This window comes from Mytilus edulis, chromosome 14 (assembly GCF_963676685.1).
Source record: "Mytilus edulis chromosome 14, xbMytEdul2.2, whole genome shotgun sequence".
Lineage (NCBI taxonomy): Eukaryota > Metazoa > Mollusca > Bivalvia > Mytilida > Mytilidae > Mytilus > Mytilus edulis.
Window position 1 is genome coordinate 21,581,278 of NC_092357.1, and position 22,952 is coordinate 21,604,229.

Sequence of the window (22,952 nt, forward strand, 5' to 3'; positions counted from 1 at the left end):
TATTAAGCTTAACTTTGGGAAAGACTTCATCTACACATCTAATATTTTTTTTTTTTTTTACTTTTAGCAAATAAAATTCTATTTGTCTCACAAAAAGTAAACATACATGCATTTTTACTTCGTTACAGACATGATAGAGGGGGTTTTAGGGGATATAGGTATCGTCCCTAATTCTGGAATAATAAAGGTTGAATCACATATTCCTAACAAATTAAGCATTCTTTCTCTGATCCTCCAAAACTTAATCTTAACTCTACTGCGCCAGACACGTTTTGTCTACAAAAGACTGACCAGTAACGCTCAAATAAAAAAAGGTTTTAAAAGCCAAATAAAGTACAAAGTTGAAGAGCATTGAGTACCAAAAATTCTAAGAGTTTTGTATAGCTATATTTTCATAGCTCAAGATCTTATGTTTACCTCCAAATATTTTTGCTGTATTTCATGTTGTTAGGTTGCTGTTTTATTGATGATTCCAAATACATATTTAAGTACCCCAATTTCTTTACCTATTATTTTGTACCAAATTTCTTTTTCAGGTGGTACTAACACCTTGACTAAAATTAATTTAACTTGTTTAATTTTTCGTAAAATTTGGACAAAACATTTAATTGATCCTTTGACTATAAAATATAAAAAATTAAAAAAATAGAACGTATAAAATTGGTTGGTCAAATGGCATTTGACTAACACCAATTTTGATCTTTGAGAAGCTTAATATTTCCCTAAAAATACAATGTGATAAAAAGGTAGAGCAGATTTTACAGAGTTATCTCCCTGTAGTGTTAGGTATCACCCTAAAATATTGAAACTTATTTCAATCAGAAAGAAAATAATTACAATCATTTGTCGTGTTTGTCAAGGACTACCAATAAATTATTTATTTACTTCATGTTAAAATGCCGTATTTTGATTGGCTAATACAAGGGTGTTAATTTACTCTATCACATGGCTGATAGGGTGACAATTTTGTTTTAATGTTACCCTCTCGTCCAGACCAATCAAAAATCGATAATTTAAAGGACAATGACTTGAATTTAAATCAAGTTATTGACGACAATGCTTAAGTTCTACATTTTAGCTCAGATTCTATTATTTGACTCTCAAAATAAAAAAATAAAACATCTAGCTTCACTTCTGTTGATTGTTCTAATACCTGTAATGTTGATATGTAAATGACGTCATTGAAATACTTTTAAATAAAATTTATTTGTAAAAGACAATAATGATAGGACATTCAGTATAATAAAATAAATAACACATAGCTGAGAGGGTGATAAGAGTAGATTGGTATCCCTCTAAAAAGCATTGTCAACCTTGGCTTCGCAGCGGTTGACAATAAACTCATCATAGATACCAGGACTAAATTTTGTATATACGCCAGACGCGCGTTTCGTCTACAAAAGACTCATCAGTGATGCTCGAATCCATAAAGTTAAAAAGGCCAGATAAACTACGAAGTTGAAGAGCATTGAGGACCAAAATACCTAAAAGTTTTGCCAAATACAGCTAAGGCAATCTATGCCTGAGGTAGAAAAGCCTTAGTATTTCAAAAATTCAAAATTTTGGTAACAGTTAATTTATAAATAAAACCATATCAATGATAATTCATGTCAGCACAAAAAGTGCTGACTACTGGGCTGGTGATACCCTCGGGGAAATAAATCTCCACCAGCAGTGGCATCGACCCAGTGGTCAATGTTTTCTTGGGTTACCAATCTACTCTATCACCCTCTCAGCTGTGTGTTATTTATATAATGAATATTAGAGTTTTGATCCATTGTTGACCCATCCATCAGAAATAGTGTGGATGCTATAATTTATATGGTTCGCTACTGACCCCCGACGGATCCATAGAGGGTTAGTAAAATTCTATGGTCCGTAGGGGGTCAGCAGTTAACCGTATAACGAATTTATCGCACGCTGGACTTTTTCTGCTGCGTTATGATAAAAATAAACAATGAATCACAACAACATTAATAGATGACGTCACCATTAACGCGTCATGAACCCCTATGGAATTTACTAACCCCCTACGGTCTCATAGGGGGTCACCACGTGACGGCGTTAAACCAATCACAACGTGATATTTTACCTGCGGTGCGATAAAAGAAATTAAAGGTTACTGTACGTCCTTAATAAAGGTCTGTATTACCTTACACAACAAAGTCTGTTTTGTCTTACGTAACATTTGTCCATTAACTATAACAGACAATCAGATTTTGCTAAACTGCCAAATGGCAAAAGTAATGGCAATATTAGCATGCTATACAAAATGTACAAGAAAGCACAACTTGACCAATTTAGGTTAGACTAACTTGGGTCATTTAGCCCCCCAAAAAACAATAAACAAAGGCAGAATGACTTTTTTCAGGGATTGCGGGCTTGGTGGTTCATTCTTGGAATTGTGATGCATAAAGCAACTCATTCTTTTCAAAGGAATTTGGATATATACTCCTCTTATCCCCCTTTCCATGCAGTAAAAAATATTATCACAAATAAAAAAAATCTACAAACTGTGGGCTAATGAGACCAAACACACTGAATTTGTCCTTTATGCCTTGATGATGTGACCAAAAGCTGTTTTCTATTACACACATGCAATCAACATGCGATCAATCTGTCAACTTGTATATCAGTTATAAATATAAAACAATTAGATGAAAGAGCATTGTTTTTGTTGAAACATAAGATACTGTTATGATGCAATTAAAACATGTGCAAAAGCATGTCTTCAAGAATAATTACTGACAGGTGTGTTTCATTAAGACTTTCAGACTAAACTGTTTTACCTGATGCCTGTCCATAGGAATATATCAAAACAAACATGTCATAATAAAGGATATGACACTCTTTACTGGACGGCAGGCAACGGAATCAATCATAGTAAATATGTTTTATTAAAAAACTCTCTGAGTGGAATTTTTGAATTATTTTTTCAAATTCAAAAATTCCACAAAACTATGGATTATCTCCCTTTCTCAACAAAAACCCATAATATGATGTCAATAAATATGGAGCTTGCCCTGTTTACTAAGTTCCACAGAAATTTTTTGTTTCATACCATTCAAATCATAAAGCTTTATAAAGTTTTCATATCATAAATATCTAAATTTCACAGAAATAAGTTAACAGAATTTGTTTTAGTCATATTTTAAACTGGAAAGGTTTATGCTTATGCCATAATAAACTTATAAAATTAGGATACTTAAATGCCTCCCCCTTTTTGTATGTTTCATTTTTAGCGCATATCAAGATAAAATTTTCAATTGATACATCATCATGTAATGCCTTGTTCACACGTACCTTTAATTCGAATTGAATTCGAATCGAATGCGAATCGAATTTGCTAATCGCGTTACCACACTCTACTTTTTTAATTCGAATTGGCTTATCGAATTAAATTATTCGCATTAGAAATATCTTTTTGTTAAATGGAATTAAAAGTTAAGGTCGTTAGGACAGTAAAGCGAATTTGACCCGCATTCCAATTCGAATTAGAATTGACGTTTCGAATGCGAATTAAACTAATTCAAATTAGTTATCAAATTACGTGTGAACTCAGCATTATAATTGCACAGTCATAAATAAAGGGTCAATACCTAAACCAATCATCTACTAGCATCATAAAACATGATATATAGTGAGCATCCTGCAATCCAAACAAATATATGTTTGGTTTGGAAAATTAGGACCTAAAATTTCACCAAAATTTATGGAAAGAAAGTATAACCAAAAGCATTTGATAAAAAAATATGTAGAAAATATGTATAAAGCTATGAATAATTTAAACAAAACATGACACCCCCCCCCCCCCCCCCCCCCAAAAAAAAAATATAGACAAATGGTAGGTGCATGCCTTTAATAGACATGTTAGAGAAGAAATGGAGTCTGTATTTCAATGAAACAAAACAAAAAATGTCTGTATAAATTCAAATAATACTTCTACCCTACCCCCCCTTAAATATCATTACTAGTTTTACGAAAGGATGTTTTACATAAACCACTTGTTTTATAGTTCATTAAAAAATCTTATATAAAACATAATGATAAATATTCAAATATTCTTTTAAACTGATTTTTTTTTGGAAATAAATCATAAGAGGAGAGGATTAAAACACACACTTTTTACCGATCTTCAGAAAATCAAATCCCAATCAGAAGTCAGCCATATTTCTGTGTAGCACATGTTTCACATCTAAATAAAGTGTGTGCATCCATAGTAATAACAAAGTTCATCTGATACAGAGGATCACCAGGGGGTATTGTGTAATCACCAAGGCTTCATGTGGGGTGTAATGATGATTCTATCAATACTGCTAATTAAAACATGATTTTTGTCACCTACAAGATCTCCATAAACACATGTATCTCATATGCCAGCACATTTGTTTTCAATATTTTGAAAGGTTTCTTGCATGTTTGGATTTTTACAAACCATGCAGTCTGCATGTGAGGTTTTCAAAGATTCAGAATAGTCTGAATTTTATTTATTTGTCTGATGAAATTTTTGTCTAAAACTTGTTGAAACATAATTATTCTATATCTTTTGATGATTTTATTTTATTTAAATCTAAATTTTAAACCAAATATTTTGGCTTAAAAAAAGCAAGGATTTGTTTCCTATAAAAAGAATGAGACAACAACCCAAAAGCACAAAAACCAAAAGACAATTGGCCATTTCAGAATCTAAAGAACTATGGGTAATTTCATTGTTCGTACCCCAAAATGAAGATAACATCACGTCATTGGTTGAATTTCCATTGTTTAGGACGTTTTTAACCAATCACGGACTTTTGGTGTACACATTTTGAAAATATTACCCAGAATGCATTAGATTCTGAAAAGGCAAATTATTGACACCAATTGACAAAATGTAAAACTTTGAATGCTTCAAAATCCAATAAGTTAACAGATCAACTACTAAATTGGATGTACTGTATTAAGGTGGTACTTTAACACTACAGGGAGATAACTCTTTAAAAGTCAACTGAACATTTTAATCACATTCTAGTTTAAAGGAAATATTAAGGTGGTACCCAACACTTTCACTCAAATTAATTTGGCTCGTTTAATTTTCATAAAATTTTGTCAAAGTATTTACTTTGACCCTTTAACAAAAATATAAAAATTTCAAAAATTTTGAACCAACCGTTTTGTTAGAAAAATTACACTGGTTATATAGCAGTTTGACAAACACCAATTTTGATCATTGAGAAGCTTACTATTCCCTTTACAACACAATGTAATTAAAACGTTAAGTTGACTTTACAGAGTTATCTCCCTGTAGTGTTAGGTACCACCTTAAGCTTCACCTTGATCAAAATTTTTATAAAATGGGTGGCTTCAGTTTTTTTAATTTTTCATATTTTTAATTGTCAAAGGGACTCAACTTTTTAGTAAATATTTTGACAAAATTTTATTCAAATAAAACGAGCCAAAATAATTTGTTAATGTGGTATGTACCACCTTAAAAAAAAATATTATTTCAAAAACCATTATTTTCCAAAACATAACAGTAATTCACAAGAATATAGCCTTCACCTCTGGCTCCTACCCTCCCCTGAAATTATCAAAAGAAAAAATAAATATGAAATGTATTTATCATTATTAAATATTTGTATATGTTTCATAATTTTGCTAAAACATCTTTATCCCAGACATGTAATTATACAATTATTTACACAGAACAGATGTGAAAAACATCATATACTAATTATAATGTAGATAAATCATATTTGACCTTATCTGACCTTGAGAAGTCTCATCAGAATAAAGGAGAGATTACATAACACAGAAAATATTTATGAGACAACCGTAAATGCTTTAAAAATCTGATATCATGATTGCAACATTGTATTTGTGTTGGAACTTGCCAAATTAATTGCAATTATATTATAAGTCAATTCGTTACGGATTAACCTGTTCGGTTTTTTAAAGAAATTAATAAGGCTTGTAGCACTAAGAATGACGAAAAGGATAATTTATATTAAATAACAAGATGTTAGTTCTCTTTTTATTACTTGAAGACTCCCAATATTTATTAAAAAGATGAAACCTACTTATGAAGACTATTCTCCTGAAATGTCAAGGTCAAATACTTCCAAAAACTACTCCACGTGAAGAAACAATATAGCAACCTTTCCCTCAATGAGGAAAAATAATAGCAAAACACGTCTAACTTATGCTTAACCCATAATCTAAAGGATAAAAATTAAAGTTCACATGAATACAGATTAAATGAGGTAGAAATTATTCATTTAAAAGTGAATGAATCGTCAGCAAAATTTCTAAACATCTTAGCTTATTTTGAAAAAAAAAAAAAATGGATCAAACTGGTTGCTTAAACTGAATTATTATTTCAATATTTCACTTCCATTATTGGTTGGAAATAAAAATATCATACTCTATTTTTTTAAATATCTCAGAACTTGGATACCCCTTCAAAGAATTGAATTCAAATTAATTTGTTAGTCTAGTGGGGGGAAAAAATAGGATTAGTTCTTTAATTGCACATAGGACAAAGTATAATATACTCATCACTTACAAAAACTTAAGAAAGAAAAGAAATTGAAGAAATAAAATATTTTGAAATTCTGGGAGGGGAGATAACTCAAGTTTCTTTTTTTAAAGATAATATTTAGCTAGCATTACTTTATTACTTTCTTGGTTTTTGGTGTAACAGAGATAATATAATCAAGTAACCACAATGTATATACAAGAGCTGTCTTGTAGAACTTATACATATACATTAAGACAATCAAATCTACCAAAAAACTCAATTCAACTCTATAAAACACAATTAAACTCTGTCAAAACATATTTTATTTCTGTCAGTTTGTAAATGTATTAATTCAGAGGATGATTACAAAGTAAAACTGTGTTAAAAGTTGAATCATAAGCAAAGAAAAGGCAAATTTTATCAATGTTTGTCATCTCAAAGTCACAGTAAGGACATCATCAAGGATGAAATACAGAAACCAAATATCTACAAAACATATCATGATATTTGTTATGTGTGCAAAGCTCTTCCAAGTTGTAAGGGGAACAAACTCTGCAACAGAGAGGAGAAATTCAACCACCCCAAAAATAACAAATGTTACAACATATAAGAAGATGTGGTATGAGTGTCAATGAGACAACTCTCCATCTAGTCACATTTTGTAATTGATAAACCATTATAGGTCTAAGTACGATCTTCAACACAGAGCCTTGGCTAACACTAAGCAGCAATCTATAAAGGGCCCAAAAATATAATTAGTGTAAAGCCATTCAAATGGGAAAACCAACGGTCTAATCTATATAAAACGAGAAACAAGAAACACTTATGAACAATATCAACAAACGACAACCACTGATCATCAGGTCTAAAAAACGAGAAACAGCTATGAACCATATCCAAAACTACTGAACATCAGGTTCCTGTGAGTACATTATTAAAAAGACTATTTGTTTGTTTAGAAACACAAATAAAGATAGAGTAACTTGCATTGGAAAACTACTTAGGAAATATTTATATATTTCTTCCTAAAGCCTGTCAACAAAAGAATTGTAGATTGTGTTTTCAAGGTACATGTAAAATTGTGTAAGAAAACTGGAGCAGTTCGGGATGCTTAATTACTAAACATGCTGAACCACCATGAAAAAAATACCAAGATAATATGTCTTCCTGACAATGACAGAATTACAGATTATGTTTTCAAGGCAAAATTGTGTAAGAAAACTGGAGCAGTTTGAGATGCTTCTAAACATGCTGAACCACCATGGGAAAAATACAAGACAAATATTTCTTCTTGTCACCAAAAGCATTGTAGATTGTGTTTTCATTAGGTACATGTAAAATGATGTAAGAAAACTGCAGCAATTTGGGATGTTACTGAACAAGCTGAACCACCATGAAAAATAATAATATCTTAATTGCATGAGGAGAAAAAATGAGAGCAGAATAAATGAATGTGAAATTAGATAGGAAATATTTGTAAAAAAAAACTGGAGCAGTTCAGGATGCTTCTAAACCACCATGAAAAACATACAAGATATTCTTTCTTCCTGACAATGACAGAATTACAGATAATGTTTTCAAGGTAAAATTGTGTAAGAAAACTGGAGCAATTTTGGATGTTTCAGAACCACCACGAAAAAAAATCTAAGATAATATATCTTCCTGTCAAAAAAGAATGTCAATATACGTAGAGTATGTTAATATAATCATCACTGTAGACAAAGAGGTAACTTTCCATGCTGATTTCTAATTATCAGTATGTCTCATCTTGTCTGTTAATTGCATGAGGAGAAATAAATGAGGATAGAATAACTGGAAGAGAAATTAGATCAGAAAATTTGTAACCAAAACTCTTATTTCCCCTCCCCCATAAAAAAGAGACAATATAAAAATGTGTAAAATTATCATCATTTAGGAACAATAACTTTTGTTATGGAATGGAATAACCATTTTCACTGTGTAACTTATTTGTAGATCTTTTTCTCTTTATACATATCTATCATAGTTTCCAGGATAATTAAAAAACATGCATCAAATTGGTATATACAATTGATATGTTTTTTCTCAATTTTGTAAAGTTATGGTTCACTGACAGATTAAAGCTTTTTATCAAAAAGAAAATCAAACAAATGAATCATCTAATGAAGAGTAACTGCAGTTGGCAATGAATACCATTATTTATTTGAATGCAATTCTATATTAGTAAAAAATATCAGAAATCAGCATATTCCAGAGTACTATGTGAAATATCCGAGTGAAACAAAAATGAAAGGACTACTGTCATTGACTAATATTAAGGTACTTAAAAATGTGTCTTTATTCATTTCAAAGTTAACCAAAATATTATAATACTAAAATATTATAAAGTAAAGTAATTTTCTATTTTATTTATTTCTTTAATTGTATGCGATTGTATTTTGTAATTTACCTCTTGTTTCACATGTCAATGTGACGGAGTGTTTTTGAAATAAAGCACATTGTATTTATTTTGAGTACCCTCTGGAGTTAAAATTGTTGATGGTATTTAAATTATGAAAATAATTGCACTTATTTAATTTCAAGGTCAAATATCTTGCTGTCAAAATAATTTACCTGGTTAATAAACTAAATCCAATGCTGTATAAACATTTCAAAAGGATGCAAGAACTGGATAGAAATAGCCCTGCATCAAACATACACACAAGATGTTATGGACAAATGTCATATCATTAACAGATGTTTAGGTGTTAACTGACCATAGTTATACTGATAATCTCTAATTAATCCTGATTAATAAGTCAAGGTCAGGACTGTAAGTCTATTGTTATGATGATCTTTTGTGTAACATTAGTGGTCAGATGAAGATGAGCATGTTCTTTGCAAATAACTGAGCGAATGCCAAAAATTGCTATATCAGCAAATATCAAACAATTGCTAAAAATAATAGAGTACTCTTGTTATTATCAGTTTGATTTTTACAGATATGTATACAGAGTGCCAAAAGTAAAGCAGCAGTCATAGCCCCTGTGGACACTTTTTTGAAAACAATACAACTTTTTCCTTTTTCTTGGCATTCCTTAATTGAACACTGCTTATAATTTTTTATATACATTTTTCAGAATGGTACACATCAACTTTATTAGCAGTTCCAATTTTTAAAGTACCCACAAAGTGATGGAAATCAAAACTCACAGGTTTTTATGCAAATTTGATCAAATGGAAACAGAAGAATAATGATTTTACAATATTTGATATAGTGGTTCATTTTTGTTGAAATTTCCCATCCAATTGGCAAATGAAGCATGAAGAAGTTATTGTCAGATAAAACCTGCTCAACAGAAATATAAACCTTACAAAAGCACCATACATACACAAAATATAAAGCTGATCTATTAGTACAGTATTTGCATAACAGACCAAAATACAGAACATTAATATTGACCAATGAACCATGAAAAAGAGGTCAAAGTTAGATGAAACCTGCAAGTCAGATAGTACACATTACAATCATTCCATACACCAAATAAAGTTGACCCATTGCTTATAGTGTGCGAGATACAGCCTTGACCTCAAAAACGTTATGTCCATTAAATGAGGTTGACTGGACAGTTTAACCCGGTCTAATCTGTGACCTATAATTGTTAATTTCTGTGTCATTTGGTCTTTTGTGCAGAGTTGTCTCATTGGCAATCATACCACATCTTATTTTATCAGTAATTCGTATATTTTCCCTTTGATCTTACTGCCTAATATTTTCAAGTATCAACGTTTTGGCTGTATCACTGAAAATATTAGGCAATACATTGTGTGACGTCATAATTACCGATAAACAGAATAATAGGTAGTTTCATTTTTGATACTGACTATATCATGTGGAATATCTGAACTCGCCCTAACGGGCTCATCTAGATATTCCACATGATATAGTCTGTGAGAATCAAAAACGAAACTATTATTCTATATATCTTTATGTGTAGACTTTTTTTGTAAAGATCCGATATACCAGTACCAAATATAGTTATCTTATTACCCATAATAAATGTAATGAATTAAATTTTTTGTATTAATGTCTTTTTTATGTAATTTTGTCTGATATGAAGTGCATAGAATGTTTATGGATGTTTTGTTTCCTGCTCAGCATTCTAAATTTTATTGTGTTCTCTAATACATTTTCAAGTTTCAAGTTTCAAATTACAAGTTTCAGATTTAAATATCAAAAGTTTTTTGAAAGATTGAATACAGAAAAATATTGAAAGCAGATGTGGTATGATTGCCAATGAGACAACTATATAACCAAATCAAATAATGTGATGCAACTTATAGATCACCATACCCGTAGCCAGGGGGGTTCGGGGATTCAGACCCCTCCCCCCTTGAAAACAAATAAGCACTGTTAAAGTCAACATTTTGTTCGAATTCAGACTGTTAAAGTCAAGTTTGAGAGTCCAAATACCCCCATGGAAATTCCTGGCTATGGGCCTGATCACCATAAGACCTCCACTATGAGCAAAACCCATACTGTCCAGTCTAGCATTGCTAAAAGGCAATATCACCATGAACAAATGTGAAATTATTCAAACATGAAAAACAACAGCCTGGTCCATCCTAAAACAATTAACCAGAAACAAATATGACAGAAATTAAAGAAATTTTACCATTGAATTACAGGCTCCTGACTCTAGTATACACCCATAAAGAATGTCACATGTTTTGCCATTCAATAGAAAGCCACATAATCCCTGTGGCAGAACTTCACTGAATTTATTTTGTAATTAAACCCTTTAAGGTCATCCAGAATTTAGCCTGTCAAGGTCATTCTTTTACATGGTATTTAACTACTGCAGCATCGTTATTAAATGATGAATTGGGTCCAAGCAGCACATTCAATATGGAAAATCTACACAATGAGCAAACCACCAAATATAAAGCGAAAATGATGAAATAGTATACTAAATTCTTGTTTTGAAGTATGCTAAATCATGATACTTTCATAAAACTAACATTTAATATCTAAATGATATTGACTTCATAAACAAATCTCTTGTATCATAAATATATTCTATATATAAGTAAGGAGATGTGGTAGGATTGCCAATGAGACAACTATCCAACAGAGTCAAAGGATGATGACATACATAGTCATAGGGCACTGTACAGCCTTCAACATGGATTTACCGTAAGTATAGCTTGTACTCAACCTGCTCCTTAATTGTAAAACATGGCTAATATCTAATTTTTTTTAAATTTCTTATTCCATTTGTTTCTTTATCAATGTAAAAATTCAACGTATTTTAATGTCCTCTATACTTCCAGAAAGTGCAAAAATTTGTGCCACCATGCAGGCCCTTTATTATTATTCTTTGGTATGAATTTTGCTCTTTGTTGAAGGCCATAAAGTGTGAATCATATTTGTGAAAATCCTTGTCCCTGGTGGATAGTTATCTCTTTGAAAAAATTCCCATACAAATGCACATCAAATACAGGAATTGATGACAGTAACTTCCCTTACAAATAGCAAGATTTTATGATTCCATAACTAATCAACTCACTTACAGATCATACCCTACAACTGTAAATGCTTATTGTAGATTTTTTACTCAAACTTTATAATAAAAATAACAGTTGATACAGTAAACATCACTCCTTATTTCTCAACTCAAAACTATTGCAATTTTCAAATAAAACCTGTAGGATGTATATATATTTTAAAACAATTGTAACCTTAAATATAACACATCTGAGATACAGACAGCAAACAGTTTAGACATTTTAATTTTCTAGCAGGATTTTCTTAGTAAAGAAAATTAATAAATGTTTTTTTTCCCTCATTTTTGAAGGCTGTACCGTGACGTAAAATTGCTAAAATTCACGTCACTGTGTAAAAAAAACTCTGGTGAATAGATGACTCAATGGCAATCAAATCACATCCTATCTTTATTAAAGTATTCATTTTATGGTCCTTTCAGGGGTTTACTGGAATGAACAATCTGTTTCATAAACTATGCTAGGTTGTGTCTTGAACAAAGAATGTAAAACCTCAGAAACAACCATTTGTCTTAAATCCAAAATGGTAATATCTTCCATCTCAGTTATGGCATATCCATATAGGTTTGTAAATGGTAGTTAAAAGGAAAAATGTTCAACAGATTTTCATATTAATATCAAACAATAGAAAATATAAAGAATAAAATAAACAGAATTTCATGTGTTGGGTTTAGTGAAAAGTATAGAAAATGTAAACAAATGTTACAAATTAATAAAGAACTACTTAAAACATAACCAACAAAAATTGCTGTCAAGGTCCTTCGTTAGCTTAAAGAAGAGAACATTATTATATTAATTCAAATGTACAAATATGATGAAATGATGGAAGAATGAAGGAAGAAGGCAACATTTAACCATTATCTACAACCTTTACAGGGGCAAAGAAGGGACAATCATCAGTTTTAAAAGTAGGATTTCGTTTGATATACTTTAATTTAATCGACATTATCTAACATTTGTTTGATACTGTGAACAAAATTTACATAAATTATCTCCCCTTGATCAACTCAATTGCTAAATTATCTCCCCTTGATGAACCTAAATTGTTAAATTTTTCACCCATGATTATACACTTTGCTAAATATACCTAACTTGGTAATTTCATTCATATTTTATCCTTCTTAAATTAATTAAAGAATAGTAATAAAAGATATATGTAATGATGAAAAAAACATAATTATGGAGACAAAAACATCTCGAGAAAAATCAGAAAAAATAAAAGATTATTATTCAAAAATTAATTCATTCATTTGCAAGACTTTTAAACTTCATTATTTACTACCAATCATGTTAAAATTGAGAATGGAAATATTAGTTAATGATGTATTTTTTAAAAATTAATTCAAGGGGTACACCAGAGGGAAAGTGTGGTAAGAATATAGTTAATTTAAAATTATGAGAAAACAGGTAATAGTTCAGGAAATTTTGGAGGTATGAAGTTTTAAAAAACTGAGGAATAAGGTAGAAATATTCAGTATTAGGATTGATCGTTATTGTTAGGCTATGAGAAATTGTAATTTATTTCATTAAAAAATCATGCTCATATGAAAAATGAGGAGAAATTGAAAATGTGAGAAAAGGAAGAATAGAATTACATGCGTCCTGCAATTCTTGCATCATTTCATTATGCTTGTAAAAGTCAGTCATAAACAGAAACTTGTCATGTATTAAACAACTTAATAGGTATCCAACTCATTGCATATGGCTATTTCAAAGTTGATATACAGAGTTATTTCCCCTTCTCAAATTTTATTACTTTCTGCTTTGAAATAGTCATACTTTCAATTGAAGAAAATCACTTTCCTGCATAATAAAGATTGGAGTAATATTTCAAAGGAGAGGACATCTGTATTGTAAAAAGCGTTCTAAAGGCCAAAATGATTTTACCTTTTTTAAAATAAACTTGTTCCTTATTTAATTTTTTTTGTCTGTTTCTATCCAAAATAATTTTGTCTTCTTTATCTGAAAAGGCATAAGAGTTAAATAGATTTGCAAATTTGATTTCAATTATTTTTGGGTAACTGTCTTTTTTTTTATTTGAAAGACTGGATTCACTATTTTGAATCTCTACCCCTAAAACAAAGTGAGATTCAACATATTAGACATTAACAAAGTTTCCAAAGGTGGTCCTTTCTTTCTTGGGAATGGAAGATAGATCGGAGACATTATCAGGAAAGTGATTTTCTATAGCATGTTAGCTTAAATATATTCAAGCTTATTTTAAATCAAATTGTCAACACTCCATTTAATATTATAAACTCTTTCTATGATTTAGAATTTAGTTTTCCAGATCTAAAATATCTAATACTGAATAAAAATAAGCTTGAATACAAAGAGTAAAGAAATTATTTTTTTTAACTTAGAAGCCATTGAAACAGGAATTCATGATCGAACAAATGTTTTACCATTTAAGTCTGCCAGCAGTTGTAAATAAACACCTGAAAGATGGAGATATATATTAAAACATTAAGAAAACAACAATTGGGGTTCAACTTTTATTGCAAACAAAACTATAATTGTATAATTGCAAACAATTCTATTTTGTACTGTATTTATCACACACGAAACATATTGCACTATTCCCGATATACTTCATTGCAAACAAATCTATTATTGTATATAATTGCAAACAATTCTATATTGTACTGAATTTAACAAACACGAAACATATTGCACTTTTCCCAGACTAATTGCAAACAAAACTATACTGCATCGCACATATTGCAAAATTAAACTAGAATTGCATTTACTTATTGCAAACAAAACTATTGTCATACTGATTCTTTTGCAAACTAGATTTGTCTATTTATAAGATATATGAAAATCATTGCATTCCAAATACTTATTTGCATAGTAAGAAGTTAAGTACAGACATTTTCAACAAACATTTACATAGGATAAAAATAACAAGTAAAAATAACAGGATAGATAAAAAGCACCATTTTTTAATATAATATTAGTATCACAGAGTTTAAGTTCATTCTCGTGCAAAAGGTAATTATTTAACAAAAAATTAATAAATCATTTTTTTTTAACAACATTTTACTCATACTCATAAATTTTTATGCATAGTTTTCTTTGCTTCATCATCTTTTAAATTTAAACATTATCACAGTATTTAGTATAACATTGCCATGCTTCCAAATATCTTTTCCTATAACAAAAATCACCTTTTTTTGCTTTTTTCCAATTAGTATTTTTTTTTCGATCATCATTGAATTCTTCTTGAATTCAGCATTTATCTGTATATCCTTGTTGCGTAATTTACACAGTTGGTTAAATATGTATTCATGACAGTCAAAAGATTTTCAGAATAACGTCTTTTGCTGTTTTATCACAGAAACTTAGTATAACTACTAATAAACATCCATTTACAACTTTTATTAATTTTAAAATCTACTCATCACTTCTCTACAGCAAAACCTTATAAAAACTTGTTCAAATACTTTTTCATTATAAAATATATTATTAATAATTTGAAAAACATCACCTCTTTTCCAAAACATTTTCTTGAATAAGCAAATTACAAAAGTCTATAATTATCTTTTTTTTTCTACTTAATGTCAATTAACTACTTTTTTTAAAGTATTTTTGATGTAAGCAATCAAAATTAAGCCATAAATTCCTCCTAGTCAAAAGGTTCCAAAATTCTACATTAAAGGTTTTACTGTAGTTCAAGAAACAAATCAGGATAATAAGAAGACTAACAAAGTAAAGTAAGACCTGAGCAAAATTATAAAGAAAAATATGGAGAAATAAATAAATCTATTCATAAATAATAATCTGTACACTACAAAATTATATAAATTTGGTTAAAAAACTTAAAATGTACATAAATCTCTTACAAGGACTTGAAAACAGCAAAGCAGTTGAACATTTTCAGATAGTGCTTTTTATTCAAGCATGATATTACACATTTCTGTAAGGTTACATTACATATTTCTATATGGTAAGAACACATACAACTTGAAGGCATTAAGCTGAAAAACAGAAACTTTATCAGTTCTTGATCAAATCAAAATAATTTTACAAATTTTAAATTCCAAAAGTTTCTGTACATATTTTTTGATTTTTTTGGGGCTTAGAAGTCCTAACTGAGACTGAAAGTGTCTTAAAGTCAAAATAAAATGAAATTTCATGGTCAGCTATCTCTTTTACTGTCAAATTTCCAAAAAGTATTTAATAGAACAGATAAAAATACACAAAATGCATATAGATAATTGCATTGGAATTACAGTTTCCATCTATTTCAATGATACAACAAACACTTTAAACAACCACACACAGGATGAAATATACAGGTAGGACACATCATTAACAAAATACACATAAAAATACACACCAAAAAAAAAAAAAAAATATTAAATCACATTACACTCGGAAGAAATATACATTGTAAATCCAAACCATCTACATTACAAACACTTTTTAATGACCTATGTATCACAACATTCCTGACAAAACTGTTCTATTGAAATATACATGCTTCTTCAGTGATTGGACTTCAACCATTTTAAAACTTTAAACAAACCATTGAAGCAATTTTAAAACAGAAATGATATTTGTGTAAAATTTCACTAAGAAGACCCATACAAAAAACTCTCATGTTTTTGAAGTTTTACATGACTAAATCAAGGTCTGATTTTTGCACCTAAATTGTTTTAACATCAAATATGTCAAATTTCTTTAAAAGAATATTTGAAAATGGGCCTACTTTTTAGAATTTATAGTTCAGATTTACAAAAAAACAAATCAAATGTTCATGTCATGACAAAACAATGCTTTATTAAATACATTTGCATTTAACAACAAATTTAATCTGGTTTTGAATTATCTCCCCTTATGAGATTTTTTCAATGTGACTATTTTTCAAAAATACAAGTTACAAAACATGAAAAAAACAGCACAGACACATAAAAAGTATGATAAATATAACTTGTATAATATAACAGCACCAACTTTGCATAACATTTTATATCATAGCACCAACTGCATAAATGTACTTTACATGTATATGAACATTTGTCATCAAATTACTAAATAAATGCCTCTGATTTCAAATCTATAGATTTTCCAGCAAGTCCAGATATTCAGAAAAATAATTGTTCTTTCTATTAAATAAACTTCAATCAAAAATTGATTGATTCTACACATTTCAATTTCTTTTTTTTCAGTTTGAATGATATTTATTGAATGTGTCTAATATTTGAACTAACTTAAAGTAAAAGAAAAATAGAAAGAAAAGAATGAAAACTGATGATCGTATCATATGCTATCATAAGCTATATAAAACTTTAAAGCTTGTAAAAAAAAAGGCATTGAAATATTCTCTACATCTATTTGTATATTGTGATAACATTTAACAAATGATTTTTTTTTGCTGTGTTCCAGGTTATAGTTATTTTGCAATATGATAGTTATAATATTTATGAATTTGATCTTTCTTCTTCATATCCATTTACATCATAGTAATTTTTTATGGTTTATATGATATACACAATCCTTTTCATATACAAGTTTGTACCTTTGATTGGCCATATATTATCTAACCTTTGTCATATTCTAAATGAATTATAAATAAAAATATGATTGTCAATTTCAAATATTATCAGTCTTGTTAATCAATCAAGCAATATGTTTCTTAAATCTGTCCACAGTTGCTCTGATCCATGCTGGGGTTCCCTTTTGCAAAACATCTGAGGGTTTCCGAATGACATCAGCTGACCCAACACTAGAGATTGACGAAGTACGGTGTCTAAAGCCAGGAACCATTGGATTTCTGCTTGACCCAGCACTACTAACAGATGACGTTCTCATTCTGATTGGCATATTTTGTCCTGTACCGACACTACTGCCGATAGAAGATGTTCTATCCCGTACAATAAAGTAAGTTTCTGAGGGAGCGGGACTAGATGCTTTGGATCGTGCAGGGGATGAAAATCTAGCTGGTGTAGCCCTGGATGGACTGGACTTTCTGACAGAAGGTGGGGTTCTAGGAATGGATCGAGCTGGTGTAGAGCCTCTGCTCATTGGAACAGGAATATCACGGAAACACTTGGTATTTGGGGTATAGGTTGTGTAAGTTACATTCTTCTTAGGTTTAGGCATAGAATCAGAAGACAGAACTGACGACCTCCTTGGGCGCCCCATACGTCCACTCTCTGCTATAGAGCCTCTATTGGAGACAGAAGGTGTTGGAACAGAACTTCCAGATGCAGCTGATGAACTTCTGATTTTTGGGACGTATGGTCTGGATGTGTCTGGGATACTGTCCATCATTACTGGGGTGGAACCTCTCTGGAACGATGTTGATCTACCTGTTACTGACCTACTTCTAGATCTGGAACTGAAAGTGGATTTGGTATCCACTCCTGGTTTGTGGAACTTCATATCGGTCGAAACTGAGTAACTCCTACGTGGATTACTGGACGATAAGTCTGAGAGACTTCCTGTTCTGTTACGGTTGACTGACTGCATGAACTTTGACATGGTGCTGGATATTCCGGATGATATTCCAATAGGTGGCAGAGATGGAGCCCTACTGACAGACCTTCTGTTTGATATACTAGATGACCGTGAAGCTGCATCATGGTAGACAGCCTGACCAATCTGAGAAAGTGACCTATGTCGAGAGTCAGAACGACTTCTCTGTGATAATTCTTTGTTGTCTGTCTTTTTAATTATGTCTGCTTCTCCAATGTCAGAGTCACCATGCCATGAAGAGGACCTTCTTTGTACTTCCTGTTTTTTCAATGGTGATGGTTTAGGTGTTGGCTTTTTCTCATAATTAATGGTTGGTTCTCGTTTAGTGTACATTTTGCGATCCCTGAACTTTGACATTGAACTTGATCCTGTATACCTTTTCATAGGTGATGGACTTTCTCTTCGGCTTGAAGCAAGATCACTTATCCTTGACCTCAATGTAATGTCATCCAAAGTGTAACTGCTTGGTCTTGGTCGGTAAAGTTCGGACGAGGATCGTTTTGGTGTATCACTAGTGTATGGTGAATCATATCTGTAGTCTTTTAACGGTTTTGGTGATTCATATTTGTAGTCTTTTAATGGTTTGATACCAAAAAGTTCTTTGCTTGAAGTTCTTTCAAATGTCTTTGTACCAGCAGAGTAGTCTTTTAATGGTTTGATACCAAAAAGTTCTCTGCTTGGAGTTCTTTCAAATGTATTTGTACCGACAGAGTATCTTCTTATACTTGTCAAATCTACCATACTACTACTAACATTTGATTTTGGTGTTTTTGGCGATGGTGTGGTTTCTTTTTTACGGAACTTCTCTAAAGTGCTCATGAAGTCAGGTTTCTTGTTTACAGCTACTTTAGGCTTGTTCTGTTCTGTCAAGAATTTATCTCTTCTAGACCTCGGACTTAGAGGTGGTAGATCAACTTTTCCGAAATTTTTCAGCCCTTCTTCAAATTTCCTGACCTGTAGAAGCAAAGCATTCTTTCTCTTATCTAAATTCTGTATATTATCTAAGAATTTTTGCTGTTTAGATCTAAGATTGTTAGTACTAAGTGGTGCAACATTCTGGCTAGATCGTGCTACAGTGGGTGCACTTATAGTCGTGCTACGATTACTGCTATGGCTACGATTAGGTATATATGAGGATAAAACATGGGACTCACTTGGTCTGCGGTAAACAGGGACGTGTTGGGAGGGTTGGGACAGGCCGGAAGGATATTCTCCACGGATTCTGAAGACGTAATCTTGATTCCTCTGTAGGTTCTTCACACGATATGACGTGTCTGATATTCCACTTGCGACAGGAAGCCAGTCGTATCTTGGAAGCTGTTGAGCCTCTATCAGGAAGGCAAGTGGCTTGTCATCAGCACTGTAAGCAGGGATGTCAACCATTCGCCAACTTAAGTCAACGTAATCGTCATCAACATTGACTACATCCACACCTGCTAACGGCATCCTTGGAATCACTGCAACGACAGAGAGAAAAAAAATGTTTTTCATTTAAGATGCATCACAATGCATACAGGTACAAACAATGAATAGTTGTACAAAATTCTGTAATATGAACAAATTAAAATTTAAATAAGCTTGGAAAAAAATAAAATCTTGAAAACCAGAAAACATTTAATGTCAATTAAAATCATTATTCAATCACTTAATACTTCTCAATAAGGCAATTACAGTATGAATAAGTACCAACATAGTTCAAAACATATCTTAAAGTAGAATAGTTCCTAAATGGTAATGCAAATCAGACTTTTGACTCTAGAATGAAATCATAACCAAAGAAACTAGAAAAATGGAAACAAGAGCTCACAAATACCCCCTCCCCCACTCTTTGACTAACCATTTACAATCATAACCCTTGAACAATTTGATTCAATTCATCAACACAATTAATTGATCATGATGAATGATACGATAGATATAACCTTGAGTCTTGATAGTAAAAGAGCAACTTATTTGAATTTATTAGCTCTAATTATAAAGCATTACAATTGAATAAGATTGAAAGATCAGGACACTTGAAAATCAGTAGAGCCAGCTGTGTGATATGGTTAAGTCAATGAATTGCTTACAGGTACATGAATATTTTTTTGAGCCTGAGTGGTGAAATTTGTTTCTCTATTGCTTTTGGTTTTAATGTTTTCAAAATAGATTTCAAATCGTTTATTGAAGTTGATGTATAAACTTATTTTGTCACAATGGTAAAATGTTGGATAATTTGATGGCCATATTGAATTTCAACCAGGAATTTTTTTGTGTCTTTTTAAATTGCATATAAATCATACAAACTCTAAATAGTCTAAAACTTGGAGTTCTGTACTTTTGCTAAGATTTTTTTCTTTCATTCTTATAATTCCCTGCTTACCTGATCTTCTGTGTAGAGGTACAGAATACACATAGTCAGTTGGTCCTTTCTCAGTGATTCCACGAAGACGGAACTCATAATCTTGTTTAGGTTTCAATCCAGTCACTTTGTGTGTAGTACCGTAAATATCTGTTGTCACAGGCCTCCAGTCTGGTACGGAGGATTCTCTTAGTTCTAATCTGTATCTTCTTGGAGTTATGGTTCCTGCATAGGGTTGCCATGACAACCTGACAGAGTCAGATTCAACATCATACAGTTGTGGTCTAGTTATAGGTGTCTTTGCTGAAAATACATATATAATTTTGTTTTTAGTATAACATTACAGCAGTGGTAACTGTCTTAGGGCAATTTCAGATTCAAACACATGGGGGATTGGATGTACTTTTATTAGACCTCAACCACCGACAATATAAAATTTCCATTTTTTACTTACAAGTCTTACAACATCTTAAGGAAGTAAGCAGATATGCTAAATCTGGAACGTCCCTTATAAACACTCGAGATTATTTGCAGTGTTAATAGACTGACCAAAATATAATGATCTTGTTAAATGCCTCTAGGGTTTATCTTTCAGAAAATCTTAAGATGAAGAATACATCAGAAAACCTTTTATCTTTGATTTAAGATCATTATTGTTATAAACAAGAATGTGTCCAAAGTACACGGATGCCCCACTCGCACTATCTTATTCCATGTTACATGGACCCCGAAATTGGGTAATAATCTAATTTGGCATTAAAACTAGAAAGATTATACTATAGGGAACATATGTACTAAGTTTCAAGTTGATTGGACTTCAGCTTCATCAAAAACTACCTTGACCAAAAACTTTAACCTGAAACTCCCTCTTTCATTTTCTATGTTCAGTGGATTGTGAAAATGGGGTCAAAAGTCTAATTTGGCTTTAAAATTATAAAGATCATATCATAAGCAACAAGTGTACTAAGTTTCAAGTTGATTGGACTTCAGCTTCATCAAAAACTACCTTGACCAAAAACTTTAACCTGAAACTCCCACTTTCATTTTCTATGTTCAGTGGACCTTGAAACTGGGGTCAAAAGTCTAATTTGGCTTTAAAATTAGAAAGATCATATCATAAGCAACAAGTGTACTTAGTTTCAAGTTGATTGGACTTCAGCTTCATCAAAAACTACCTTGACCAAAAACTTTAACCTGAACGGATGGACGCACAGACGAACAGAGCCCACAGACCAGAAAACATAATGCCCCTCTACTATCGTAGGTGGGGCATAAAAAAATCCACAGAAGGTTGTCTATATCCCTTCATACCATCCGCCTTCCTTAATAATATGTACTTGTAAATATAAAATATGAAAGTTCACTCAAAGCCCTTTCTGTCTACGACCTCTATTTATATTTACACTTACTTCTATATCTGCTTGTAGATATTGGATACGAAGGTTCACTCAGTGCACTTTCTGCCTGGGCCCTCACTCGAAGGATGTAATCATTTTCTGGAGATAATCCAGTCAGACGGTAGCTTGTATCTGGTATATCTCTGGCTAGGGATCTCCAGGTGCGTTTGACTGGTTCCCAGCTCTCAATGTGGTATTTCAATGGTTTGCCAGCAAATGGCGCCATTTGTTTTGGTTTCCAGCGTAACATGAGAGATGATCTGGTATCGTCAAATTCAGAAATTTCAGGAATATCAATTGGTGATCTGAAATCTAAAAAACAAAAATTCTACAGTATTTTCATTTGTCCATGCAACAAACTAATACAAGAACACTAGGTTAGATAAAGAGAGTTTAAAACTATTATCTTTAATTCTTTATGTAACTTTTCCAAGGATTAAATTGCCAGGCTTCCATTCCCAAAAATAAAACTAGTCCTAGAAAATGAAATCACAAATGTTAACAGCACAGATGTTGAAAGGAAATCTCCACTCAATAAAACATAATAAATAATATTTGCACAACAGTATCATATAAAATTCTATAAAACTTCACTGAGATCTATCCTTTGCCATGTAGTTCACAACATAAATGCATTTAAATATCATTAGGTGTTGTAAATAAAACAGCTGGATTCTAATGACTTTACCATAGATTAGAGAGGTGCCAA

General features: G+C 31.3%; 1 protein-coding gene across 1 annotated transcript in view; it reads right to left on the reverse strand.

Annotated features, from left to right (window-relative positions):
- Nucleotides 1–22,952, reverse strand: part of LOC139503826 (titin-like) — a 118,155-nt gene that overhangs the window by 37,895 nt on the left and 57,308 nt on the right. Inside the window, exons 36-39 of the mRNA XM_071293758.1 lie at nt 22,256–22,555; nt 20,868–21,149; nt 19,660–19,962; nt 14,428–14,460 (exon numbers count right to left, since the gene is read on the reverse strand). Of these exons, the coding sequence (XP_071149859.1) occupies nt 14,428–14,460; nt 19,660–19,962; nt 20,868–21,149; nt 22,256–22,555 (918 nt within the window). The remainder of the gene's footprint in view (nt 1–14,427; nt 14,461–19,659; nt 19,963–20,867; nt 21,150–22,255; nt 22,556–22,952) is intronic.